The sequence below is a fragment of the Solanum dulcamara genome, chromosome 2 (assembly GCF_947179165.1).
Source record: "Solanum dulcamara chromosome 2, daSolDulc1.2, whole genome shotgun sequence".
Classification (NCBI taxonomy): Eukaryota; Viridiplantae; Streptophyta; class Magnoliopsida; order Solanales; family Solanaceae; genus Solanum; species Solanum dulcamara.
Genome location: NC_077238.1, coordinates 26,964,218 through 26,989,612, shown reverse-complemented (window position 1 = coordinate 26,989,612; position 25,395 = coordinate 26,964,218). Strand labels below are relative to the sequence as shown.

Sequence of the window (25,395 nt, the reverse complement as noted above, 5' to 3'; positions counted from 1 at the left end):
TTTATCTGGACGATTAAAAAAAATTGTACTTTTGGTATATGGGTATAATGTAGAAAATGTGAATCACTTTCTGAATTTTTTGGAAAACATGAGGATGTAGACGAGAAACCGTAATGTTCAGGTAATTTGTACTCCACAGAGTACCATCTTGGTTCTGATTTTAATAAAATTTACTTTATCGAAGCAAAAAAAAGAAGAAGGTATTTCTTGGAAGATATATCTGTATATTTTGGTCAAGAAGAGGAAGCTTCTTTATACTCCATCCATCTTTACTTGTCCAATATACTAAAAATAGCTGTCCAACTTTACTTGTCTTGTTTGGAAAACCAAGAGATAATTTATCATATTTTTCTATTTTACTTTTGCTATTAAATACTATTTTTTATATATTTAGATGACTTATAATTAATAGGGGTGATATAGTAAAAGTACTCCTCTATTTATTGTTTCTTAAGGAGTGTGCCAAGTCAGACATGGACAAGTAAAGATAGACAAAAGGAGTATTTCAGTATACTTTTTACATCCCATAAAGCAAGAACATTTATACAAAGAATCCTATGATTAAAATAGGAAAGACAGTGAATTACAGCTAAATAATAAAGATTCCTATGACTAAAATAGGAAGACAGTATATTACAGCTGAATAGTAAAATAGATCGTCTCCTAAAATTAGGCTAGAGAGTAAAATCTCCTATAATCATGCTAATCAATAATATCTAAGATAATTTCAAGTTGAATATTTTCATGAGTGATGGCATATCTTAACTTAAAGTGCGCGTACAACACATTAGAAAAATGTGTGGTAAAATTGCTGAATGAGATTAGAGTGCCTGGACTCTTGGAAATTTGTTTGCAGAGTTGCATCTTTAAAGCAGTGGGATCGGTGATTGTCGCTGTTGGTTATTTTTTCACATATGATCATTATAACCATAAGCAGAGTATTGTGTTCTCTTATTAAAAGTCTTTACTGCATTTACTTCGCAAGTTAATTTTAGTATTGCGACCACTAAAAGCATGAATGATATTCTTTTCTGAAAAGCTGTATTTCCAACTGAAATCTAATGATAGTGCATTGATTTATATCTCCATCTCATGTTTTCTATCCCTTAAACAATTGTCGCTCAAATTTCTTCACAGATCTGTCCCTGATGAAGAAATGTTAAATACCGCGCACTTGTTTTTTTATGTGGCTGATGAAGGCGGGAAAAGTCTTACTTTGGGTAGCAGAGTCTTGGATATTCATGGTGATTCTATATTGGCGTCAGGATCACGCAGTGATATTGGAGAATGGCAGCTCCACTTATTTTCAGAGGTAATTTGCTGACTGATTTTCAATTGCAATTGAAAAGTCAATTGTTTCAGTGAACTTCAATCAGCTGTGATAATGCATCTATTCATATGGTTCTTTGACCTTTTAACTATTGCCTTATACATGTCTCCTGAAGATGCGAAGCTCTTCAGAGACAAGACTCGGGCTAAAGTATCTCTTCTGATTTTTGTAGGCTTCTTATTTTAAGAGGATACTGATCTATTTAAAAATTGTTTTTAGAGGGCGCTGAATATTTGAAGTGACAATGCTACATTGAGTGACCTTTCTCCTTTCTTTTCCTTTTTTTGTGTTCTTGTAGGAGGGTTCTATGTCGTTCATTTTTGTTGCTTTGTGAGGATAGATAAGCAGGAGGCTAGGAGGTCTGTTGTGGTCCCAGGGTAAGGTTAGGCACACAATAATCACTCTTTCCGATTGTTTGTCACGTACAGCTTTGGAGGTGTGTTGCAGTTGGTTAAGTTGCTGGTTAGATGCTAATGGATTCATTACAAAATATATATCGAGGGCTATTGTTTGGTTCACATGAAGATGAACCCAGGAGATGGCTGCTTTAGTGTGAACTCAGGGTGAAGTAACCCTTCAGATAATTGAGCTGGAGAAATGTTTGTGAAAAGTACCTGTTAAAACCAAAACTGACTTGGCTCTTGTGTGTTGAGCTATAAGGATGATGGTTAACGTAAGGATATAGCTTGGTAGAGAAATAAAAGAGTGCAATAAGGAGGGCATGGCTAGGAGTACAAAGGTGTATTACAAAACTTTTGAAAGAAGGTAAAGTTAAGGAAGATAAATGCTAACCTGTAATGCTTTGCATTTTCAGTCCTTCTAAAATTAGATACTTTGGAAATCAAAGAAAAAGAACCTCAGTCATTTCTTCTTTATATACTAGTTTTAGTTGGGTAATTAGAATGTTAGTTTCCATGTTTCTAGAGGAAAGGATGCCAGGAAACAAAACAGTGGGGCCTGATAAAGGAAGGAGAAAATGGTGGAATAATGTACCAGCTTGTATATGTTGGACAATTTGGAAAAAAAGAGAGGAACTTGAGGTGTTTGAAAGAAAAATATAGTTCCATTCAGAAGATATAGGCTAACAACACTTTTTGTTCTATCTTTGGTGCAAAATTGAACTTGTAGATGCAGTGCTCTGTTTTAGAGCTTCTACTATCCATACATGTTTAGGATGGGACATACTCTTCTTTTTTTCTTCACAGAGTTACCAGCACTCTCTTAGTGCTGCTTTGGATACAACCATTCACATTTCAAAAGAAAAATTTCTATAGGGAAGGATGTAATCTCTCAGGTAGAGGTACGCCTTTTCTTCTACCAATTTTCAGTCAACCGCGAAGAGAGCTTAGCGAAGGGAAGAAATTTGGCAAACTTGAATTAGCATGTTGGCTTTGAGGTTGCTTTATACCAAAGTGAGGTTGATGATGATGGCTTAGTTGCATCTTTAACACCTTGTACATATGTTTGCACTGCTTTCATCAATAAATTTTACTAACCATAAACTCCATGTAAGGCAAGGGATTGTTAGCGTTTTAGATGTTTTTTTAAGACGCTTGTGTTTTGGTCATTCAAAGCATGGATAAAAAGCTCCATTTAACTAATATTTCTGCCTTCTTTTCTAAAGATAAGGTATACATAACTGATATTTCTGGCTTTATAGGAGAAACTGATCCCTTCTGCTCTGAGGTGTTGTAATTATATGGGAGAAACCTTGATTATGTTATCGCTTTCTTTCATGAAGGCTGCATGACTGAGATCCCTTTGTTATAATGTTGTTTTCCTGTAGTTTATTGCTAATTCTAGAAGATTGCTTTGACATCGTTTTGACATTCTTTTGAATTGTGTGAGAAATATAGGAAAAAAAAATACTATTGAATTGTGTAAGAATAATATTACACAAAGACCCTATTTATAGACACTATAAAACAATCCTTTTCCAAGTAGGATACTATAAACTATTCCTAGAGCCCGTTTGGATTGGCTTAAAAAAAGTAACTTTTATGTATGAAGTGCTTTTAGAACTTTGAAGTGCTGAAAGTTATTTTTATAAATAAGCAGTTGAGTGTTTGGATAAAAATGCTTATGATGTGAATTTTAGGGTTAAAAGAATAAAAAAGGTAGTTTAGGAATTTAGTTAAAATATAAGGGATATAAAAGTAATTTCCATGGTACACCTAAGTAGGATTGTGTACACCTATTTCTATTTTAACAAATTGCAAATCAGTACTTTATATTTTAACAGGATAAGAACTGAAATGGTAGTTCTGCATTGTACTCTATGACCCTCTTTTTAATGTTTCAACAGGTGGTCTTATTGTTTAGCATTTATCTGCGCTAGATTTTTATTTGAATAACTTCTTGTAGGATGTTTCTGGAGTACATTATTCTGGCTTCAAGACGCCTCACATTCACAATCTCTCTGATCTTGTCCAGGCAAATTTGGCAGTCCAAGTACTCATACTATTCATATTTATAGCTACATTGTCGAAAGTGATGTCAAATCTTATATTTTGCCTTCTACCTTACGTAGTTGGCCACTTAATCTGTTGCTTGCTTTTCGTCCATGTTTTGTTAGGCAAGAAAATTTGGCCATTTGCAGCTTTCGGACTCATCTGATGATTCTCCCAACATTTTAGTATTTCAGGTACGTTCTCAGTCAATTATCACTATCTTCACTACTGCTGATCTATATCTTGTAAGTAGGTTTTCTTTTTAATGCAGATCTCTGCTAGGATTCCTTTCAAAACAGACATTGTTTTTCTTTCTGGAACCAGTACTCTTGATTCAAGAGTTGAAGAACGGGCCAGCAGGCTGACAGGTTTATGCTGAGTTCATTAGAGTATGATTGGCATAAAATGGAAATCTTTAGATTTTTTTTGTTGATAAGTGAAAATCTTTAGATTCTTTTTGTTGATAAGTGGAAATGTTTAAAAAGAAACTCTGAAATTATTCTGACTTCAACATGTATCTAACGAGGAAAGTAGAAAGTCATCCTATCCACCAATGCTACTGAAATATGAGATGGAGGTCAAAGGGGATTAAATCCATTTGCTTGTCATAGGTAATTGAATGTAATGTTGACCTGCAGTCTAGTAGAAAAGAGATTTGCAATTGTTCGCCGGAGATGGAGAAGCAGGGATGACAAAGGACCAATGGGCAAAGAAGCTGTATATTGAAAGAGCTAGGGCAAACAGCTGTGTTATAGAGGAGTACAAGCACGTGGGTACCTGTGACTTGTGAGGAAGTTTTTCTAAAAGCAGCTAGCAAGGTTCCAGAGACACGTGTCTTGGGGGGGGGGGGGGGAGGGGGGCTTATGCAAAATTTGGGCAATCATCAGTTAAAGAGCGAAGGAACCACCTTTTAAAACAGGCCCAATTTTATTTACCGAGGCTCATCTCCTTATATCAAACTAGTTTATCTTTTGAGCAACATGCAAATAGTTCAAATGCTGGTAGAGTTCGAAGCAAACTGTCTGGATGTGGGTTCTTCAATAGTAATTCTGGAGACTTGCTGACTAAAAATTCAGAAGAGAACCAACCACAAAAATTGTATGAAAGGGTGAACCAAGAAGAATGGGATGATCACGAAGATGCAATGACAAATATAGAAGGGGAAGGAACACAGATTCATAGTAATAAAGACAAACAAGACAATAGACATGCAATTAATTGACCCATCTGAAGCTGCTGCATGGGTTGTCGAGGATGCTGAACCATTAAATTTTCAGCATCAAGATGAAGAGTTTGATGGGGAGATGGATGCATTATTAGGGTTCTTCAAAACATAATCAAATTAAGCAAGCACTTCGGGATTGAATTTCGGGGATGGGAAAAGGAGACTACACTTTTCAAGAAGATTGACAGTATCTATTATGTAGGAACCTAAGCCAGGGGTTATGACAATGCCTAAAATAAAAGGCTTAAAAGAGTTGAAAGGGCTGGTACTAGACATGAAGTCCCAGACTACAGGGAAAAGAATCAGGGGAAAGAAACTTCAACTGGTATATGATGAATGCCAAAGTAATATCCTGGAATGTGAGGGGGTTAAATTGTAGGAAAAGAGGAGGGTGATAAATTGTTTAATTCAAAAATGGAAAGCAGATGTCTTCTGTTTGCAGAAAACAATGGGGAGATAATGAAGCAGTTGTGGGGGAACAAAGGAGCTAGGTATGGGCAATTGGGGGCTAGTGGAACTAGGGGAGGCATCCTAATGGTTAGGGTAGTAAAATTTGGGAAGAAGGGGAGTTGTTGGAAACTGGTTCTTATAATCTGACTTACAGTTTGAAGTCAAGAGCCAAGGATTTCACAAGGGCACATGACAGGGGTTTATGCTCTAAATTGTAATAAGTCAAGACGAAAAGTTTGGTGGGAGATTGGGGATGCAAGGGGCTTGTTTTCAGGGCCATGGGTGGTAGGGGGAGATTTTAAAATTTGTCAGATTTGTCTCAGACATGACTGAATTTTTTTGATTTTGTTGAAGATATGGAGATGACTGATCCTAAGCTGGAAGGTGGAAGCTACACTTGGTCCAGATGGAAACGTCTTCCAGAATTGTTAGATTTCTTACTCCACATAATGGAGCAAGATGTTTAGCAATATCAAACAAGAGATTCTTCCAAGAATATGCTTTGATCACACTCGGTTTGTGGTACAGAGTAGCTCATGGGTGCACACCAAGTCTTGCTTTTAATTTGAAAGTTGGTGGCTAGGTAGTGAAGAATTTAAAGAGAGAGTAAAGGAATGATGGACTACTTTTGACATTGAAGGAAGGCATGACTATAATTTAGACTAAAGCTTTGTAAGTTGAAAGATGGAGCTCAAATACTTATGGAAACTTGGAGAAGAGTAAGAATTTGATCCCAAGTCAAATTGTAGGCGTGGATAGTATTCAACAACAAAGATGCTTGAATGAAGAAGTGGCCATCTGGAAAGCTAATCCTTTTATGAAATTTGAAGACTATGCAAACAATGAAGGGATAGTCTGGAGATAACGATCCAAAACACTGTTGATAAAACAAGGGGATAAAAATACAAAGTTTTTCCAGAGAATATCTAATGGTCATAAGAGGAATATCCACATTGACCAACTGGTAGTGGAAGGCGAGGACATTGTAGAGGCAACAAAATCTCTATTCTGAGACTGAGGAGTGGAGACCATCTTAGAATATGAACTTTTTCCCAACTATTAGTACAGAGGAACAACAAGAGTTACAAACCTTTTGAGAAGACTGAGGTATTGGATGACCTCAAGCTATGTGTAGTAGATAAAGCCCTAGGTCCAGATGGCTATACTATGGGATTCTTTATTAAGTTCTTGAAGTTTCTAAGGACTGATGTTATGACTGCTGTGCAGAATTTTCATTCCCCGGAAGTTTTTGAAAAAAAACCTTTAATGCCACTTATGTGGCCTTAATCAGTAAAATGAAGGAATTTCTGACTAATCAGTCTAATAAGGAGAATTTACAAGCGAACATCCAAGATTCTCACACAAAGTTTGAAGAAAGTGATGGACAAATGGGTAAACACACAACAGATAGGCATTCATAAGAGGAAGGCAAATTACTGATGTTGTTTTCATTGTTGATGAGTGCATAGATTCCAAATTGAAAGAAAGGTTACCAGGCATCATGTGCAAGTTAGATATTGAGAAAATTTATGACCATGTAAATTGGAACTTTTTGCTGGTAATATTGCGGAAATTGCGGTTTGGAGGCAAATAAATTGGATGGATGAAATTTTGAATAAGCACTGTCAGATTTTCCATTTAGATAAATGGATCCTTGGAAGGTTTTTCCCTTCTCAAAGAGGATTGAGACAAGGTGACCCGTTGTCACCTTTCTTATTCATCTTAGCTTTGGAGGGATTGAATAACATGGTAAAGGCTACTCATAGAAATGGATGGATAAAGGGATTCAATGTGGCAGAAAAGTATACAGAGAGGGTGGAAGTTATACATCTTTAGTATGCAGATGATACTTTGATCTTCTGTGATGCATAGGAGTGACAATTGAAGTTTTTGAGAATCATACTTATTTTATTTGAAGCTACTTCAAGTCTCCACATTAATAGGAGGAAAAGTCAAATTATTCCGGTAAATGAGGTGATAAGGATACAACAGTTGGCGCACCCAAGGGTGTGGCCTAGTGGTCAATGAAGCGGTTGAGAACTTTGAGGTCTCAGATTCAAAACTCAGCGGAGACAAAAAACACTAGGTGATTCTTCCCATCTGTCCTAGCCTTGGTGGACAGAGTTACCTAGTACCTGTTGTTGGTGGCAGGTGGCAGGTATCTCGTGGAATTAGTCGAGGTGCACGAAAGCTGACTCGGACAGCATGGTTATTAAAAAGGATACAATAGTTGGCTGGAATTCTGGGTGGAGAAATAGGAAGCATTCCAATTGTATACTTAGGCATGCCTTGAGGAGCCAAAAGCAAGTCCAAAGATCTTTGGACTGGTGTACGGGAATGATGTGAGTAAATTTTTACTAGATGGAAATCTACATATTTATCTTTTGAGGTAGATTAGTTTTAATTAACTTTGTCTTATGCTTTACCTTCCTACTTGGTGTTCATTTTCCTCTTCCTGGAAGTGTGGAGAAAACAATGGATGCTCTTAGAAGGAACTTTCTTTCGCAAAGAAACAAGGAGAGAAGCTTTTCATTTAGTTAATGAGAAACATTTACTATGGCCAAACAACAAGGAGGACTTGGAACTAGAATCTAAGAAAACAAAATAAAAGTCTTCTGATGAAATGGCTCTGGGGATTCCCAAAGGAAAGAGAAAATTTTATGGGGCACTGTGGTGAAGGAAAAAATATAGAAAGGAGGAATCTTGGAAGACAAAAAGGATGAACAATACATATGGCACTAGTATGTGGAAATCAATAAGAAGCTTGTGGCTTGGGTTTACAGAAAAACTTAGGTATAATGTGAGGATAATTGGTTGGGGATTGACAACCTTAGGCAGTTGTACTCTGACATTTTCAACTTGAATCAGTGACACAGGACTCTGAATGAAGTATGGTCCAGATAAGGATGGAACCTGACCTTCAGAAGGATGCTACAAGATTGGAGATGGAGAAATTGGCCAATTTTGTTGTTCTACAGAGAAGAGGAAAGAATACGCAAGTCAAAATATTCAGCTTATTTTATTCATTCAATACATGGAAATAAATAGATGAAAGACTCCTATTCTATTTCAACTAGGGTACTAAATAAACTCCTATTCTACCCTTACTCAATAACTAAATTTCAGAATTAGAATACTAAATTAAAAAGAAATAACAGTAAATATCTCAATACATCAACACTTCTCCTTGATATGTTTGCTGGTAACTCCAAGTTGCTCATGAAGAGTTTTGAATCTAAATTTGGGAAGATCTTTGGTAAATATATCAGCGAGTTGATCCTTGGAACAACAATGAACAAGCTTGATTTCCTTTTTTTTCTCAGCTTCTCTAATGGCGTGAAACTTGACAAAAATATGCTTTGTTTTACCATGCTGCACTGGATTTTCTTAATTGCAATTGCTGATTTGTTATCATACTTGATCTTAGTTGCAACTTGCAATTCCATTCCAAGATCCTTTAGAATTTTTAACTTGCAATTCCATTCCAAGATCCTTCAGAATTTTTCTCAACCAAATAGCTTGATTTGCTGCTGTAGATGTTGCTACATACTCTGCCTCTGCAGTTGATTGTGCCACTAGTTCTTGCTTCTTTGAATTCCATGAAAACACACCAGAACCCAAGGAAAAAGCATAGCAGTAGTGCTCTTCATATCATCAACATTTCCACCCCAATCACTATCAACAAAGCCAAGCAAAGCACCTTCTTGAACCAGTCTGTATCATATTCCAAGTTGTACAGTTCCTTTTAAGTACCTAAGCATTCTTTTCACAGCTGCAAAATGAATGTCGCTGGGACTTTGCATAAATCTTGAAAACAAACTTGTAAATCAGGTCTTGAAGCCGTCAAGTACTATAGACTTCCAATCAAACTTCTATAAAATGAAGCATCACGCTTTTCGGCTCCATCTTCGTTTGAAAACTTGGTATTCAAAACCAATGGTGTAGGAACTGGTTTGCAATTTTGGATTCTGAATTTTTTCAGAAAATCCAAATCATACTTTTTCTGATTGAGAAAAATTTCAACCTCTGATTGGTATACTTCCATCCCTATAAAATACTTCATCTCTCCCAAATTTGACCTTTCAAATTGTCTCTCCATTTTCATTTTTAACCTCTGGAACTCTTGCTCATCACTGCCTGTAACAAGCAAATCGTCAACATATAAAGAAACAATTAATGAGCCATCATTAAGGAGTGACTTCACATAAAGTGTAGCATCATTCTCACTTTTTAGGAAACCTTGGTTGCATGATTGAGCATCGATTTTGCTGTACCAAGCCCTTGGAGCCTGCTTCAACCCATATAGAGATTAAAGCTTTACACCTTACCTTCACTTTCTTGAACTACAAAACCTTCGGGTTGAGCTACATAAATCTCCTCTTCTAAAAACCATTCAAGAAGGCAGATTTGACATCTAAATGCCAGATTTTCCACTTCATTTGTGCTGCCAATGCAATGCAATCAAAATTCTGATGGTGTCCATCCTTGCAACAAGTGCAAAAGTATCTGAGTAATCAACTCCAGGCTGTTGAGAATAACCTTTAACGACCAACCTTTCTTTGTGCTTATTGATAGATCCTTCCGCATTCAACTTCACTCTGTACACCCATTTAACTCCAATAATTTGCTTAGTTTCAGGTTTGTCAACGAGTTTCCATTTCTTGTTCTTCTCAATCATGGCTATTTCCTCCTCCATTGTTCGCTTCCATTCTTCAATTCCACTGGCATCTTGAAAGTTTGAAGGTTCCAGGACAACAAGATTACATCTTTCATAAATTTCTGCCAAATGTCTAGTACCTCTAACAAAAAAATCTTCATCATTCTCTGCTTCCAAGTCTTCATTTGAATCTTGCCAAGCAGGTTCAACACCCATCTTTCTGACTTTGAGAGATATTCCAATCCCAATAAGCATCTTCCTCCACCTTCACATCTCTACTTATAAAAACTTTTCTAGATTCAATATTGTAAATTCCATAGCCCTTAGGGATAGAGCTATAACCAACCAAAATTCCTATTTCTCCTTTTTTATCAAGCTTGCTCCGTTTGACAGCTGGTACATGAGTATAACACAATGAACCAAACACCTTTAGATGTCTAATTGATGGTTTTATGCAATTCCAAGCTTCAACTGGTGTCATTCCATCCACGACCCTTGTTGGTAATCTATTTTGCAAATAAATCGATGTTTACCCCCTCTACCCAAAAGGATTTCAGCAACTTTTCTCAAAAAATCATACACCTGGATCTTACAAGGGACTGAAAGAGGGGGAAGAGACTCTAAGATGGAACGATCATAGTAAGTGGCTCTTTACAGTAAGTCCTGCTTACAAGGATTTGAATCAAGTGGTTTCAAGTTTATGCCTTGGAAACCAATATGGAAAGTTAAAATTCCATAAAAAAACTAAATTCACAAAAAAATTCAATAAAAAGTGTCTTATCTTTACTTGGTTGGTTTTGAAAGAATCTATGTTAACTCATGAAAAATTAAGGAAAAAGGGAATCCATTTGTGCCAAGATGCTAATTGTGTGAACAAAACGAAAGACAATTAGCCATATGTTTCTACATTGCAAAGTGACTAGTCAGTTATGGGACCTGTTTATCAACTTCAGAGGTATAAGATGGACAATGATAAACTGGAAAATAGAGGGGAATGGCAACACAAACAGACAAAGACAAATGTAGTATTGTCCTTGCATCAATATGGTTGACAAGAAAAGGAATTCTACGCGTTTTGAAGGTACTTGTAGCTCATCGCGAAGGATTTAAATGAATTGTGTTCTTACTCCTTGCAATTGGTGCAATTTAGAGTACAAAGATGATCCAGTTTTTGTAAATAGACACCTTAGGTTCCTCATAAGATGATGAAGGGCTTTTGTGGAAGTATTTCCTTGAAGGTTGGGGATGGAAGCATGATTAGTTTCTGGGCTCATAAGTGGTGTGGGGAGAACATGATGAGAGAAGTTTTTCCTAATTTATATTGTGTATCTTTCCAAAGAGAAGAAGACAATCCAACAAATTCGTGCGTCTCATGAGGGGTTATTCACAGGGACTTAAAATTCAGAAGGAACCTGCAGGATTAGTTGATGGAAGAATTTCACAATCTGATTGAGTTTTTGTATGGGTTAGCCACTCCTAATAATTTATCATTTGTTTGGTTTTGGCGAGAGAGTGGATATGGATTATTCATTGTTCGCATTATAAGAGGTTACTAGTGAGAGGGGAAGTTACTTTCTCCCATGACTCTATTTGGATCCCTAGAGCTCCAAGGAAGGTATGTTTCTTTGTATGGTTGGCGGTGAGGGGCGCGACCTATGTTTCTTTGTATGATTGGCGGTGAGGGGCTCGATCCAGTGTTGTCAAAGGCACACTTAAAGCGAGGCTCAAAATGTGTTGAACGCTTCAATGTCATCATCAAGGTTCTAAGGCATGTTTTTCCTTGCCAATGAGCCTCTTCTGAAGAGGTGACACTAAACAATTGATATTTCACTTTATCATTAAAAAAGGGACAATTTCAAATATATACAATAAACTAACTAGTTTACAACAAATATAGCTACGTTTTATGTACATAAAAAATAGCCAAAAATCATAGAAAATATATAGTGACTATACAATATAGCTTGCAAAAGACATAGAAAGTATACACTAACTATACAATATAGATTACTTAGACATGAGCGATATACTGAATATACATTATGATATATTCTATACATGAAATATACACTAAGTATACATAAATATACACCGAATGGCGATTTTTTTGGTAATTACAATGACCGAATGACCATCTACTGTAATTATTCTTTAAAAAAATTCAATTTCTTTGGTCATATATATGTCATTCATGTTTATAATTATTAGTCCTGTACTAAACATGTACATTTGTATATTTTCTTTCTTTGCGCCTTTTTATATTAAAGCCCACGCTTTATTTGCGCTTTGCGCTTAAAGCCCAACAGACCTTAGAGCTTTTTTGCGTTTTTCACCTTTGTAATACTGGTGCAATCTTAACAACAAAAACTGAGGAAGAGGAGGATCACCTATGTTAGTTTGTGCTTTATGAGTAAGAGTGCAAGAGAAAATGCGGATCATCTCCTATTGCATTGCAAGGTGGTTAATCGGATATGGGCGGCCAACTTGTTTAGGATGCAATGGGTGATGCCGGACACAAAAAAGGAGGCTTTGCAAAGTTGGACTCATAGGAAGGAGAAGAGAATCCCAAGAGCATGGAGTGTTTCCCCTTTAGCAATCATGTGGGTCATTTGGAAAGAGAAAAATGGGAGAGCATTTGATGGGGTGGAGCAAGATTTTGTGAAATTGCAGAGTAGTGTTTTGTCTCTAGTTTCTTTTTGGTGTACTTAGGAGGTCCTTATTTGCATAGATGAATGGATCTCTTTTGTTGAGAACCATATTTTGTTGTAGGTTCTCTTCTTTTGGTAAACGGCTTGAAACAGGTGCTATCTTCTTGGAACAATCTAGAAACCATTAACCCTTTTTTTTTTCACTGCATTGTTTCATAATTATGAAATTTATTTCTGAATATGCTGTGAACTAAATGGATAATGCCTGAAGATACAACTGATTTGATGAGAAGCTGAGAAAGAAGGGGCATGTCAAAAGAACAGCAGAAATGGTGGAGAACTATTCTAACCTTATATGGTGGCTATTTTGAAAAAGAGAAATGTGAGGTGCTTTCTAGATACAACCAACTATAAACAGAAGATAAAAAAACAATTGTATACTTTTGTTTTCTTTTTGGTTGAAAGATGAATATATAGTGATGTAGAATCTGTACTAGACACACTTGAATACATGCTGATTTGATGAGAAGCTGGATCATTCTGTAAATATTTCGAGCACAATGCATGCGACATTTTAATACTTGCCATTTTCTCAACAAAAAATATTATGGAATTCAGTTGCTAAATTCTCAGGAGTCCCTACAATGTGAACTTTCCTTATTGACCATAGAATTAAATAGTATATTCCGTATTTCTTATATGTGTTTAAGACTAAGTATAACTGTCAATTTAAGTAAGCTTGCTTAACTACAACATCAACACAACATACTTGTATAATCCCACTTCCCACAAGTGGGGTCTGTGGAGGGTAGAATGTACGCAGACCTTACCTCTACCTTTATGGGGTAGAGAGGTTGTTTTCGATAGACCCTCAGCTCTAAGCTTGCTTAACTAGTTGGAATTATTATTAATTTTCATATCAGAAGCAGTCCAGAAAGTTATGCATTTCCCAATTCTATTGCCATGTCCCATATACCAATTGAAGTTTGACCTTGGTCATTGTTGTGTCTGATTCTAGGAGCAAAAGAAATGTTATTCAAAAAATTTCTTGTACCGAAAATTTTTACTAAACCCAAAATGGTAACTATATGTCGATTAAGTTCAGTTTGGTGAAATTGTCTATCTTTTATGTATTATTTCCTCTCCTCATCCTAAACAAAACTCTTCTCATTGTTCCAGGTACTTCGCTGACTAGTTTATTCTCCGAGAAGCAAAAGGAGTTCGACAATAAGTTTAAAAAAAGCTTTATCCTATCTGATGAGGTATCAAACAGTTTATAATCTGTGTCCCAGATTATGCGACAAATTGCACTGAGATTTAGTTACCTATTTTCAGTTCAAAAATGAACTGTCAACTCCTATACGTTCAATATATCAAGCACCAAAATACTGGAACATATTTTCAGTTTTTTACTCTCAAAAACTGTCGCAATTTGTGATGAAGGGAATGATCTATTGTGCAATTTCCTCTGATACCCTTCCCCCAATCTTCACCTGGGATCCAATGGAAGAGCATATGTTATTTTATTCTTCTACTTGCAGTTCATGTGATGTGCTTGAGTATGAGATTTTTTTAACCAAATTTACCTTGTACTGCAGAAATATGTATAGACCTAGGTATGTTACATCATGCATGTTATGAATGTGTAATTATTTTAACTGAAACTAGCCATTTTTACCGTAAATTAGCTGCATGGATCTGGGCAAGTATGCATACTGAATCAATTCAATGCTCCTGACGCAGTCAATGTAGTTATAGAGTTTTTCTATATATCGATACACGTCTAAAGTTCACTCTGTAATTTGATCAATTGGGGCTGAATTCAATTTCAATCTGTGAATACAAGTTCGTTCAGATTGTAGAAAAAATATGAATGTCTATCAGGCTTATAAAAAAAGGAATGATTATCGAGCTGATGATCTAATCGTACCACTTTTTGTATTCTGTATTACTAGCATTTGGAAGCCATTTTTCCTTGTAAACTTCCATGACACAACATCTCTCTCTCTCTCTCTCTCTCTCTCTCTACATATAATGCGGAACTTTTTATGTCTTATCTTTTCAGCTTGGTTTGGAGTCTGTGACTGTTGGTAAGGCTGCTCTTGGAAACATGTTGGGTGGGATTGGCTACTTCTTTGGCCAGTCAAAGATTTCACTTCCATCAACCTCCACTGTAAGAGATCCTAGTTGTGCTTCCCTGCTATTTTAGAAAACTCACGACATGTGCAATAACCCAATGACTAGTGTTAGATAACTCTATTTTTTCTCTTATGTGCAAATATCTAGAGCTCTATGATGAAGAGCATATCATCATATCTAAGCCTAAAGTATACCAACAAATTAAGCAAGATCCCAAAAATATGGCCGAACAAGGAAGTTACTCAAGTAGCTTTATTTTTTTTCTCTTCTATGCTTGTCAAGCAAGAATATTTTGGTAATACTGCATTTAAGAGTCACGTTAGTTAGTCTATGATGGGAGGATTTTAGGAATGGTGCTATTAGTGCTTGAGTGGTTGTAGGAATAATCTGCTGTTTTGCTTGATTTTAGACTAAAGTTGATGAGAGGAGAGGATATGTTACTGAAATCTTGAAAATAAAGAGTTTCAAGGTATTGATGAGGACACCTACGAATGTTCATGTTCTCATCTCCAGCTGCACACTTCTCTAGTGGAAAAGAACAGAAAATGTTCTAGTTAAAACTTAAAACTAATTGCAAATGTATTTCTTCATGCTAAAGTTGCAATATCATAACTTTTGACATCAAATGCCATTCACCTTCCCAAAAAGGATGAAAAACGGAAGGATGCCCCAAACTGCTATCTAGTTAAGTTGCCATTTGTTTCTTGTTTCCTTGGCTTCAGGAATCTAATGAGTGGGACGCTCACCTAAAAAATTGACTTCCCTGAACCACCCCAAGTATATACTTCAAAAATTTGGATATACTGATGAATAATTTGCTAAGTTGATAATTGGTGTAACTTTTACTCAAGACTAGTACCTGGTCGTAAAAGTTCTTTGAATGTCCAAAGCACTTCGTGTAGTTGAATTATTTTCACTCTTGGCTTCCTTCAGTTGTTTGTTCAATAATCATAACCATTTGGATGTCTAATGAAGTTCTACAATGGCCCCTGACTCGTACAGCTTAATGCTGGAGATAATTCTGTCTTATACTGGCCTGCTGAGCTATATACAGCAGTTCCAAGTCGGCCCTTCTTCCCAAGAGGCTTCCTATGGGACGAAGGTTTTCATCAACTGCTAATCTGGTCAGTCTCTTGTTCATTTTTATTATTTATTATCTACTGCTTAAAACTAGTCTTTTTAGCTGGTTTCTAGTCCCTTTGATTTGCACTTATAAGGGAAATCTTGAAACAATCAGGCGTTGGGATATATACATTAGCTTGGATATCATTGGACATTGGCTAGATCTGATGAATATTGATGGATGGATTCCACGTGAGCTAATCTTAGGTGCTGAAGCCTTGAGGTAATATATGGTGGATCTCATTAAGCTTAGTTAACTAGTTCATAGTTTTTCTTGTAATCCTATCTGAAACTTCTATGTGGTCAACCTTGCAGTAAGGTCCCAGAAGAATTTGTTCTTCAGCATCCAAATAATGGAAATCCACCGACACTGTTTTTGGCCTTACGTGGTATTTATTTCTCTACCTTTTTTAGGAACTTTCTTGAGAAGATATCCTTCTCTTATTGGAATAGTTATAGCTGCTACATGTAATTATACTGTCTTGTAAAGTTAGTATTAGTTGATAGTCTGTTTGTTGTTAGAGAGTAGTTACCTTAGCCTAACAGTTTGTTAGTTGTTAAATATCTCCTGTTATTAGTTAGTTAGTTTCTGCTTAGCTGGCACCTAGCTTTCCAAAGTATGTTAGTGGATTGGGTGTGTATATGTAGAGATCTCACAGAGAATGTATTTTTAGTTTTCGCTTTTCTATTTCTGAAACTTCTCTCTTTTTCTCTAATGGCTTCCCAGAATCCTCCATAGCTAGATTGGAGTTTGTTGTTTGCTTCCATTGTTATGGCTTGATATGGTATCAGAGTAGGAGATTAAATTGATCCTTGTTTTCTCATCTCCTGCTTTAGATCTACTTCTTCTACATTCTTCCCCTAATTGCAATTTTTCCCTAATCGCAAAATCAGTTCTCCAGATTTTCTACATTTCTCTTAAGAAATTGAGACACTCTTCAGATATCACTTATCATGGCTGAGTTTGAGAAAATGATGATTCCGTCATTGATTTTACTAGTCCTCTGTACATGCACCCATCTGATAATCCAGTTGCTATGCTAGTTCCTGTTCCATTCAGTAAAATAGGTTATCGATCATGGAGACAGAGTGTATTGCGAGCTCTTTCAGTGAAGAACAAGTTAGGCTTCATCAATGGTGAATGTGCGTCCAGCTTGTGAGTCCTCCAAGTATTGACCATGGGAGAAATGTGAAGACAGGGTCACTTCTTGGATCTTAAAATCTCTGATGAAAGAGATCGAAGATTGTGTGGAATACTCTAATAGTGCTACTGAATTGTGGAAAGAATTGGAGGACTTTCTATGAACAGACCAATGGAGCCAAGCTTTATCAGAGTCTAAAGGAAATAAATGATCTGTCGCAAGGAGCACTTGACATTACTAGTTATTACATAGAGATGAAGAAGCTTTGGGAGGAGTTAAATCCCTTGAATGCAAAGACTCAGTGCACTTGCTAATGCACTTGTGGAGTGAAAGAGAATCTGCACAAAGCATTCATTCAGTTCCTTATGGGACCGAATGAGGTGAACACAATTGTGAGAGGAAGTATCCTCATGATCCACTACCTTCGATGGCACAAGCCTTTTCCCTGCTAGTTCAGGATGAGAAACAGGGGGAGATGAGGCCCTCAAATCATCTTGTTGAGTCTACTGCTTTCAATTTCAATACGCGTGGAAATCCAAATTTCATGACAAACTATTCTGCCAATATCAGCTCCTTTGGCACTCTTTTGGGCCTCCATGTGGCCTTGATCTTCTCCTCTATTGGACTTGGACTTGGACCATGAAATACGTGACTCGTGTAGCACTTAGCCCACTCCTTGCTATAATTCTTTGGCTCATTCTTGAGTTTCTTCCACAAAAAGCATCTTCTAGATTTCCCATTGAAGTCTGTCAACCTTTAATGCAGGTATGCCACTGTGGATGCTATCAAGTCTTCTTCCTTACTTGAAGATCTTGAAAAACACAATAATCAGGGAAGAACTCGATACTATAACTTAGTTATTTGGTGATGGAGCTAACAAATATCATGTTAACATCAATGTTATCAAAAGCGAAAAGTGCAAAAAACTCTTAAGGTATGTTGGGGCTTTAAGTGCAAAACACAAATAATGCGTGGAGTTTATTGATAAAAAAGGCGCAAATGGAGAAAAAAATACAAATATGTATCTGTAGTCCAAGATTAATAATCACAAGCATGAATAATAAATATATGGATAAAGAACTTGAAAAAAATTATGATAAGGTGAAATATCAATTGTTTGGTGTCACATCTTCAGGATCACGCTCATTGGCAAGGAAAAGTATGCCTTAGAGCCTTGATGACGACACTGAAGCACCCGCAAATAAAGCGAGGCTAAACACTAGACATGTTTTGTGGCTCGCTTTAGGGATTAAGCGCACCTTTGAAAACACTGGTTAACATGAAACTCAGGCACATGAAGAATGAATGATAATGTAATATCAGGTGCACAACAACAGAAACTGTTCCAGAGATGGGGTTTAGAGAGCCATTGGCTATTCTGACATAATTCATGTTAGGACTAAAATAGTAATTTTGTAAGTGTTTAGAGGAGCCTGTCATGTGTCTATTATCACTAGAATTAACAAATGAAGAATCAAGGTGAGCATTAAAGGCAATACCTAATTATACACTTAATTAGATGTGGCAACAAAAGGTGAGTCAAGTTTTGTCAGGAGTGCGAAAATGCTGAATTTCATCTGAAGGCAGTTTCTCCCAAAGAAATTCTTCTGGATGTCTCCACATTTTCTAGAATATTAGCCAAACCCCTCGATGGACCTACATGCTTTTCCCCATGATTTATGTTGGTATGCCGTGTAATTTCCAACATGTCTCCTTTGTATGCTTTGGTTTTCCACAACAATCACACTGTATGTAACCTTTATCAAAAGTGCTCAGCTATTGGTTGTTCATGAGAGACAGTCCCTGATTTTTCAGTTGATGCCTGATGCAATATGACACCTCGTCGGCTCTCTTCTTGTTGATCAGAAGAGAATGCATTTTAGGAACCAAGTATTTGAATGCTGATTTGATCATACTCTTGGATCAAACCGGCCAGAAAATCTTATACGCTTTCCTTTTAAACCAATTTTTGAAAGAAAACTGCATCATCGGTGCACTCTGCTTGGAGATCCTGGTAATAGTCAATTTCTGGCCATAACCCACTTAAGGTGGAGTAATAATTGGTAGAAGTCAACTCACCTTGCTTAGTGGCATGCATTTTTTTTTTAAATCTGAAAGATCTTGGCATCATTACCTCTGCGAGAATAAGTGCGCCTAGTTGAATTTCAGATCTTTTCAGAAGTATCAAGCAATAAATATTGCTTAGAGATTCGGATCTGCTTTCAACAATGTGTATCTTTGTAATATTGTAGACCTTGAACATATTCTTGCACTTTCCTCGAGTCTGAGGAACAACTTGCTAACTATATGACAAATTTTCAGTTTACCACCCATTTGCTGCAAGTTCTGCTTTATCCATATCAACATTTTATGCATTGCTGACTTAATTAGACCCCAGTTTTCTGCATCTGTTCATAATGAAGTCTGGCTAAACAATTTTGAGTGGTTCGGTGGAACAGTGTGTGTAATCATAGTGAGCTATTCGTTTCAGATCTGATCTCCAAGCTGAAGAAAGAAAAGTTCGCTGCGACTGAGGCCAGGGATATCTCTGTCTTCTTGGATCGGGCATTTGTCCGCCTTGAAGCATGGTTCAAATGGTTTAACACAACTCAGGCTGGTAAGTTTCCTCTTTTGTGAATTTTATTTACGAAAGGTCCATCTTTACTGTTTTTACTAGTTGATAAGCTGGGAATGTGATGTTACTAGTTACCATAGTATCAGTCTAACTTCGGTTTGTTTACAAACCTTTTAACATTTAAGAAGATGGCCTTCAGTCTCGCTGTGATTTTTCTAATTCCTAGGTGTAGAATTTGTGGTGACCATGATTTACATTTGTCAGCTTAATTCCATTTGTTTCCGCTGTTAAGTTTGTGCCATTATGTAATTCAGAAATGACAATGTGTGTTTTTATTGGTACTATATAAGTTTGAAATATCTTTGTCGGTTCAAATGGAAACATGGCAAAACTGATCACTTACCAATGTAACCTTCAATTCTTAATATCTTGACGAGCTTGATATTATCTTTTATTTTACTCCTTCAGAACTGTATCAATGAGATCCCACTTGTGGGATTACACTGGATTTATTGTCGTTGTAAAACTGTATCAATTAACAATAACCTTCAATCTTGCTGCTGACGGTTGGCAGATAAGTCTTTGGAAGCTGAACTTTGGACGTTGCAATCTTCTTTGTAGAAGTGTTTAAATCTGCGGTAGCAGTAGAAGTACCAGTAGAGGAGGAAAACTTTCCAATTGGAAAAAACGTTTTTAGTACTTTATGTAATGAAAATACTACAGCAAGGTTTTGCATCAAAAGGAATCGATGTAAAAGCTATCAAGCCTTGATGGTTTGGTGGGAAAAAATGTTTTGGCTTAATTTACGGTGCTCATGCTTTTCCCCAGATTTTTGAACTGCACACACTTTCCTTTTTCTGATCTTCTCTTTGAGTTGCATGTGATTGTTTCTTACCTGTTAAGTTTTTCAATTGCAGGAAAGGAAATGGGTAGCTATTACTGGCATGGAAGAGATACTGCAACGACCCGTGAACTAAATCCTAAGGTTTTGATCTAAAATATATCTATGCTGAAAACTTCTCTACTGATGTATTTTTGTTTCCTTTTTCTTGAAACCTGATATGTAGTATCATTTCATGGGTAATTTTCATTTGCCTCTTGTGAAATGTAATTTCTGAAATCTTGGAGGACCTGTATTAGATCCTAATCACTCAATAACAAAACCTTGTTTTTCTTTTTGTAGTTATTATTTATGTGGGCCAATAAATGATATGTGTAGAGAATAAGCTAGAGAAGAAGTAACAAGTTTGACAAAGCATGAGAGCAATGTCCTTTAGTCCTGTAATATTTATATTATGCAGACTCTATTTAAAATGATCTCGTTAGATTGTAAATCTCTTCGCTTCACATTTTTCTGGCAGTAGATAGACAAGTAGAGATAGCTATGGGGGTACCACATCGAGAAATGTAAATAATGTACATGTCTTTAACCTATAAAAGGATATATGCATAAGACATCTTCTTGTGTTTCTCTCAGTCTCTCGTTTATTTCACACATGGGATCAAAGCATTTACAATCTTTGTGAAAATAATGAGTAGCTTCTGCCTGTGGTGGGAGGCTGATAGTAACCAGAAGTAAAGAACCGAAAAAATAGAACAAAGCAAGTAAATTTACTGGTAATAGTTTGTGCAAGAATCTTAAACACAATTATACCAATAAAGTTGTCCGTATGGAGAGGACAAGACTGCAGAATACAATAGTTTTAATTCTGAATTGCATACCCTAAATAACTAATCCTAATTACATGTTTATAGAGAACATAATAGGATAAGACTGACACCATAAACTACAAACTCGGAATAATAAACTGCTAGACCAACTGCTGGAGTAAATTAAGGGAACAGTTGCTAGACAACTGCTGTAGAAGTTGTGTTTGTCCAGAACTCTTCAACTCTTTATCCTTTTGTCAATATTTTCTTCTGAAGTACGTCTTGAGAGGTGGGTCGGTATCAAAGGCCTTACGCTGCTGCATGAACGAAGTTTTCCATTCTTTCACAATTAGTGTCGTCTCTTTTCTCGACCAGCTCTCTCTATCTATTCTCTGTACTTGAAGAATATTACTCACAATCAGAACCAGATATCATAATGGATCATAACAATTTGAGGCTTTCAGGGAATTTTAGGGAAAAAACTGGACATAATGAGGAGGAAGTCAGAAATCTTGTTATTTCAATCGGAAGAGTAAGTGAGATTTCATGAAGAAGAAAAAGCTTCTTTGTTTTTCTTGATGAATATACAACTCATGAGAATGGGTACTTATACAATGTGTCCTAAGACTAAATAAGGAGAGACAATATCACATAATCAATTGCAATCCATTACATTCAATACAAATTACAATATCATTCTACTCCCGTAATTAAGCTATTAGTATCAATCAACACTCCCCCTCAAGTTCGTGCAAAGATGTCTCACATGCCCAACTTGCAAACAGTGTATGAAAAGTTTGTTTGTTGAGGCCTTTAGTAAACACATTAGCTAGTTGCTTTTCCGATGATACATGGACCAAACTCAAGATACCACTCGTAACTTTTTATTTGATGAAGTGTCTATCAATTTCAACATGCTTTGTTCGGTCATGTTGAGATTTTTGAGCTATAATGATTGCAAGTCTCGTTATCACAATACAAGGAAAGTTCCCTTTTTCAGACAATCTGTTGAATATTTGCTTTAGAATTATTAAATTATTACTGCAGTAATTTTATTAAGATAGACCTAGTCAACTAGTTAGCCCTTTTAATTAGGAGTTGAATTCTATTTTAATTTTGGATAAGTAGTATTTTCAGCAGATGTTTTTGCTTATTTTTAGGTTTAGAAGTTAGTAGTTTTATTATAAATTGTATTTTTAGACTGCAGTCTAAAATATATCGATTTCAACTTCAGTTTATATGTTTTCTTTCTTGTTTTTAATTCTTTAATATTTTTATTCGTTTACTGCAAATTCTTCTTTTTAAAACCAACAATTGGTGCCTAGAGCCATTTTTCTTGAGGGACTTGTGAGTGAAGAGATGGGTTCTAAAAATAGTTTTTCACGAATGGCACCATATGTTTTTGATGGTGAAAATTATCAATTATGGGTTGTAAGAATGGAAACTTACTTGGAGGCTCTTGATCTTTGGGAAGTTGTGGAATAGGATTATGAAATTAATCAGCTGCCAAATAATCCCACCATAGCTCAAATCAAGAGTCACACGGAAAAGAAAACCACGAAGTCTAAGGCAAAGGCAGCATTATTTCCTGCTTTTTCGACTACTATTTTCACAAGAATTATGTCTCTCGCATCATCAAAAGAAATTTGGGATTATCTGAAGAAAGAGTATGCGAGAGATGAAAGAATTTGAGGAATGCAAGTATTTAATTTAACAAGGGACTTTGAGTTGCAAAGAATGAAAGATTTCGAGACAGTCAAAGAATATTCAGACAGATTGCTTGGCATAGTTAATAAGGTAAGATTACTATGCACTGAATTTAAAGATTCAAGAATTGTTGAACAAATTCTTGTTATAGTGCCAGAAAGATATGAAGCATGTATAACTATCTTAGAAAATACACAAGATCTGTCCAAGATTACCTTGGCAGAGTTGTTAAATTCTTTTCAGGCACAGGAGCAAAGAAACTTATGAGGCAAGATGGTATGGTTGAAAGAGCCTTAACAGCCACCCATAAAACTCTAAACAGAGGTAAAAATTTCATAAATTATCCACCTTGTGAGCACTATGGAAAATGGGTCATCCACCATACAAATGTTGGAAAAGGCCAGATGCGAAATGTAGCAAGTGCAATAGTAGTTGCACTAACCACATGACTTATGACAAGAGTTTGTTTAAAGAATTAAAGCCTACTGAAATATCCAAAGTTAGGATCGGAAATGGTGACCAGATTCTTGTTGAAGGAAAGGAACTGTTGTCATCAAAACAAGTTCAAGTAATAAGACAGTTTCAGATGTTCTTTATGTACTGACATTGATCAAAACTTGTTGAGTATTTATCAGTTGTTAGAAAAAGGATACAAAGTATCTTTTGAGGATAAGCATTGCTTCATCATTGATGGTGTTGGAAAAGAAGTTTTAAACATTAAGATAAGAGGTAAACATTTTTTATTTGATCCGATGGAAGATGTTTCTATAGGCTGAAAAAATTAGAAGATGATCCTCCAATTGAAAAAGAACAAGCGAAATGTGTACTTGCTTGGTTTGATGGAGCTTTCTATGTTCCTAAAGGAATTGAAGCAATGGAGGAGTTATCTATGTTTCAGAAAAATAAAATGGGTAAGTTGAGATTCAAGTTGCAAACGAAGACATGTCAAAAAGATTTAGTACTCAAGCATTGCATTCAAGAGAAGAAGTGAATTTAGTTCACTACAAGCCCAAAGATGAATATGTAGATTTATTCATAAGGTCACTTTCGGTTATCAAGTGTGAAGATCCCAAGATTAAAGACCAAAATTTTGCAGTTCCTAAAGCAAGGAGGAGTGTTGAATATTTGCTTTAGAACTATTAAATTATTACTATAGTAATTTTATTAAGATAAACCTAGTCAAGTAGTTAGCCCTTTTAATTAAGAGTTGAATTCTATTTGAATTTTGAATAAGTAGTATTTTATAGACTTTAGGAGTTTGGTATTTTCAACAGATTCTTCTTTTTAAAACCAACACAATCTCAATTCCTCTAGTAGCTTTTGTAATCACAAAAGTTCACTAACACCTTGGTCCATAGCTCTATATTCTGCCCTCTGCACTTGATCTAACAACTGCACTTTGCTTTGTGCTTATCCAAGTAACCAGGTTCCCTCCTACAATTGTATAGTAACCGGATGTATATCTTCTTTCATCTAGAAATCTAGCCCAATCTGCATCTGTAAAGGCTTCTATTTGGAGCTGACCATGTTAAAGGAAAAATAGACCATTCCCTGGAGACTACTTCAGATACCGCAAATGTGAAGATAACTTGCATATGAGGATCTCGGGGATTATGCATAATGTGAAGATAACTTGCATTTGAGGAACTCGGGGATTATGCATGAACTAACTCACCATACTAACTGAATAGGCTATGTCTAGTCCAATGTGAGAGAGATAAATGAGTCTTCCAACCAGCCTATGATATCTCTCTTATCAACTGACTGCAACTCCACACTATAATTTGTGGTTACTTTCAATGGACGATTCTGCTGGTTTGCAACCTGTCATACCGTTTCTTTCAAGAGGTCAAGAATATACTTTCTTTGAGAAATAAAGATTCCTCTTTTTGATTTAGCAACCTCAATTCCTAAGAAGTATTGCAGTTTTCAAAGATCCTCGATCTCGAATTCTTGTGCCAACAACTTCTTCAATTGGGCTATTTCCTCTTTGTCATCTCCTGTCAATACTATGTTATCAACATAAGCTATGAAAAGAGTGCGTTTACCTTTTTGATGTCTAATGAGGAGGGTGTAATCAACACTGCTTTGTTGGTAACCGAAGGAGGTTATTGCTTTGCAGATTTTGTCAAACCAAGCTCTAGGAGATTGCTTCAGTCCGTACAAGGCTTTTGAGGATGCATAGTGTTTAGAAGCCATTCCATCACAAGGGAATAATCAGAATTCACGGACGGGGAACTTAGATGGGAAGGGTCAGAATAGGCCTGCAACCTGAGATCTTGAAATCTTTTTTGGGAGAA

General features: G+C 36.2%; 1 protein-coding gene across 2 annotated transcripts in view; it reads left to right on the top strand.

Annotated features, from left to right (window-relative positions):
• The window catches only part of LOC129880478 (mannosyl-oligosaccharide glucosidase GCS1), a 43,492-nt gene that overhangs the window by 13,866 nt on the left and 4,231 nt on the right, over positions 1-25,395 (top strand). For both annotated transcript variants that reach the window (XM_055954522.1, XM_055954521.1), the window contains exons 4-14: positions 1,138-1,312; positions 3,695-3,781; positions 3,906-3,974; positions 4,052-4,148; positions 13,940-14,022; positions 14,826-14,933; positions 15,902-16,023; positions 16,137-16,244; positions 16,337-16,410; positions 19,655-19,780; positions 20,656-20,723. In XM_055954522.1, the coding sequence (XP_055810497.1) occupies positions 1,138-1,312; positions 3,695-3,781; positions 3,906-3,974; positions 4,052-4,148; positions 13,940-14,022; positions 14,826-14,933; positions 15,902-16,023; positions 16,137-16,244; positions 16,337-16,410; positions 19,655-19,780; positions 20,656-20,723 (1,117 nt within the window). The remainder of the gene's footprint in view (positions 1-1,137; positions 1,313-3,694; positions 3,782-3,905; positions 3,975-4,051; positions 4,149-13,939; positions 14,023-14,825; positions 14,934-15,901; positions 16,024-16,136; positions 16,245-16,336; positions 16,411-19,654; positions 19,781-20,655; positions 20,724-25,395) is intronic.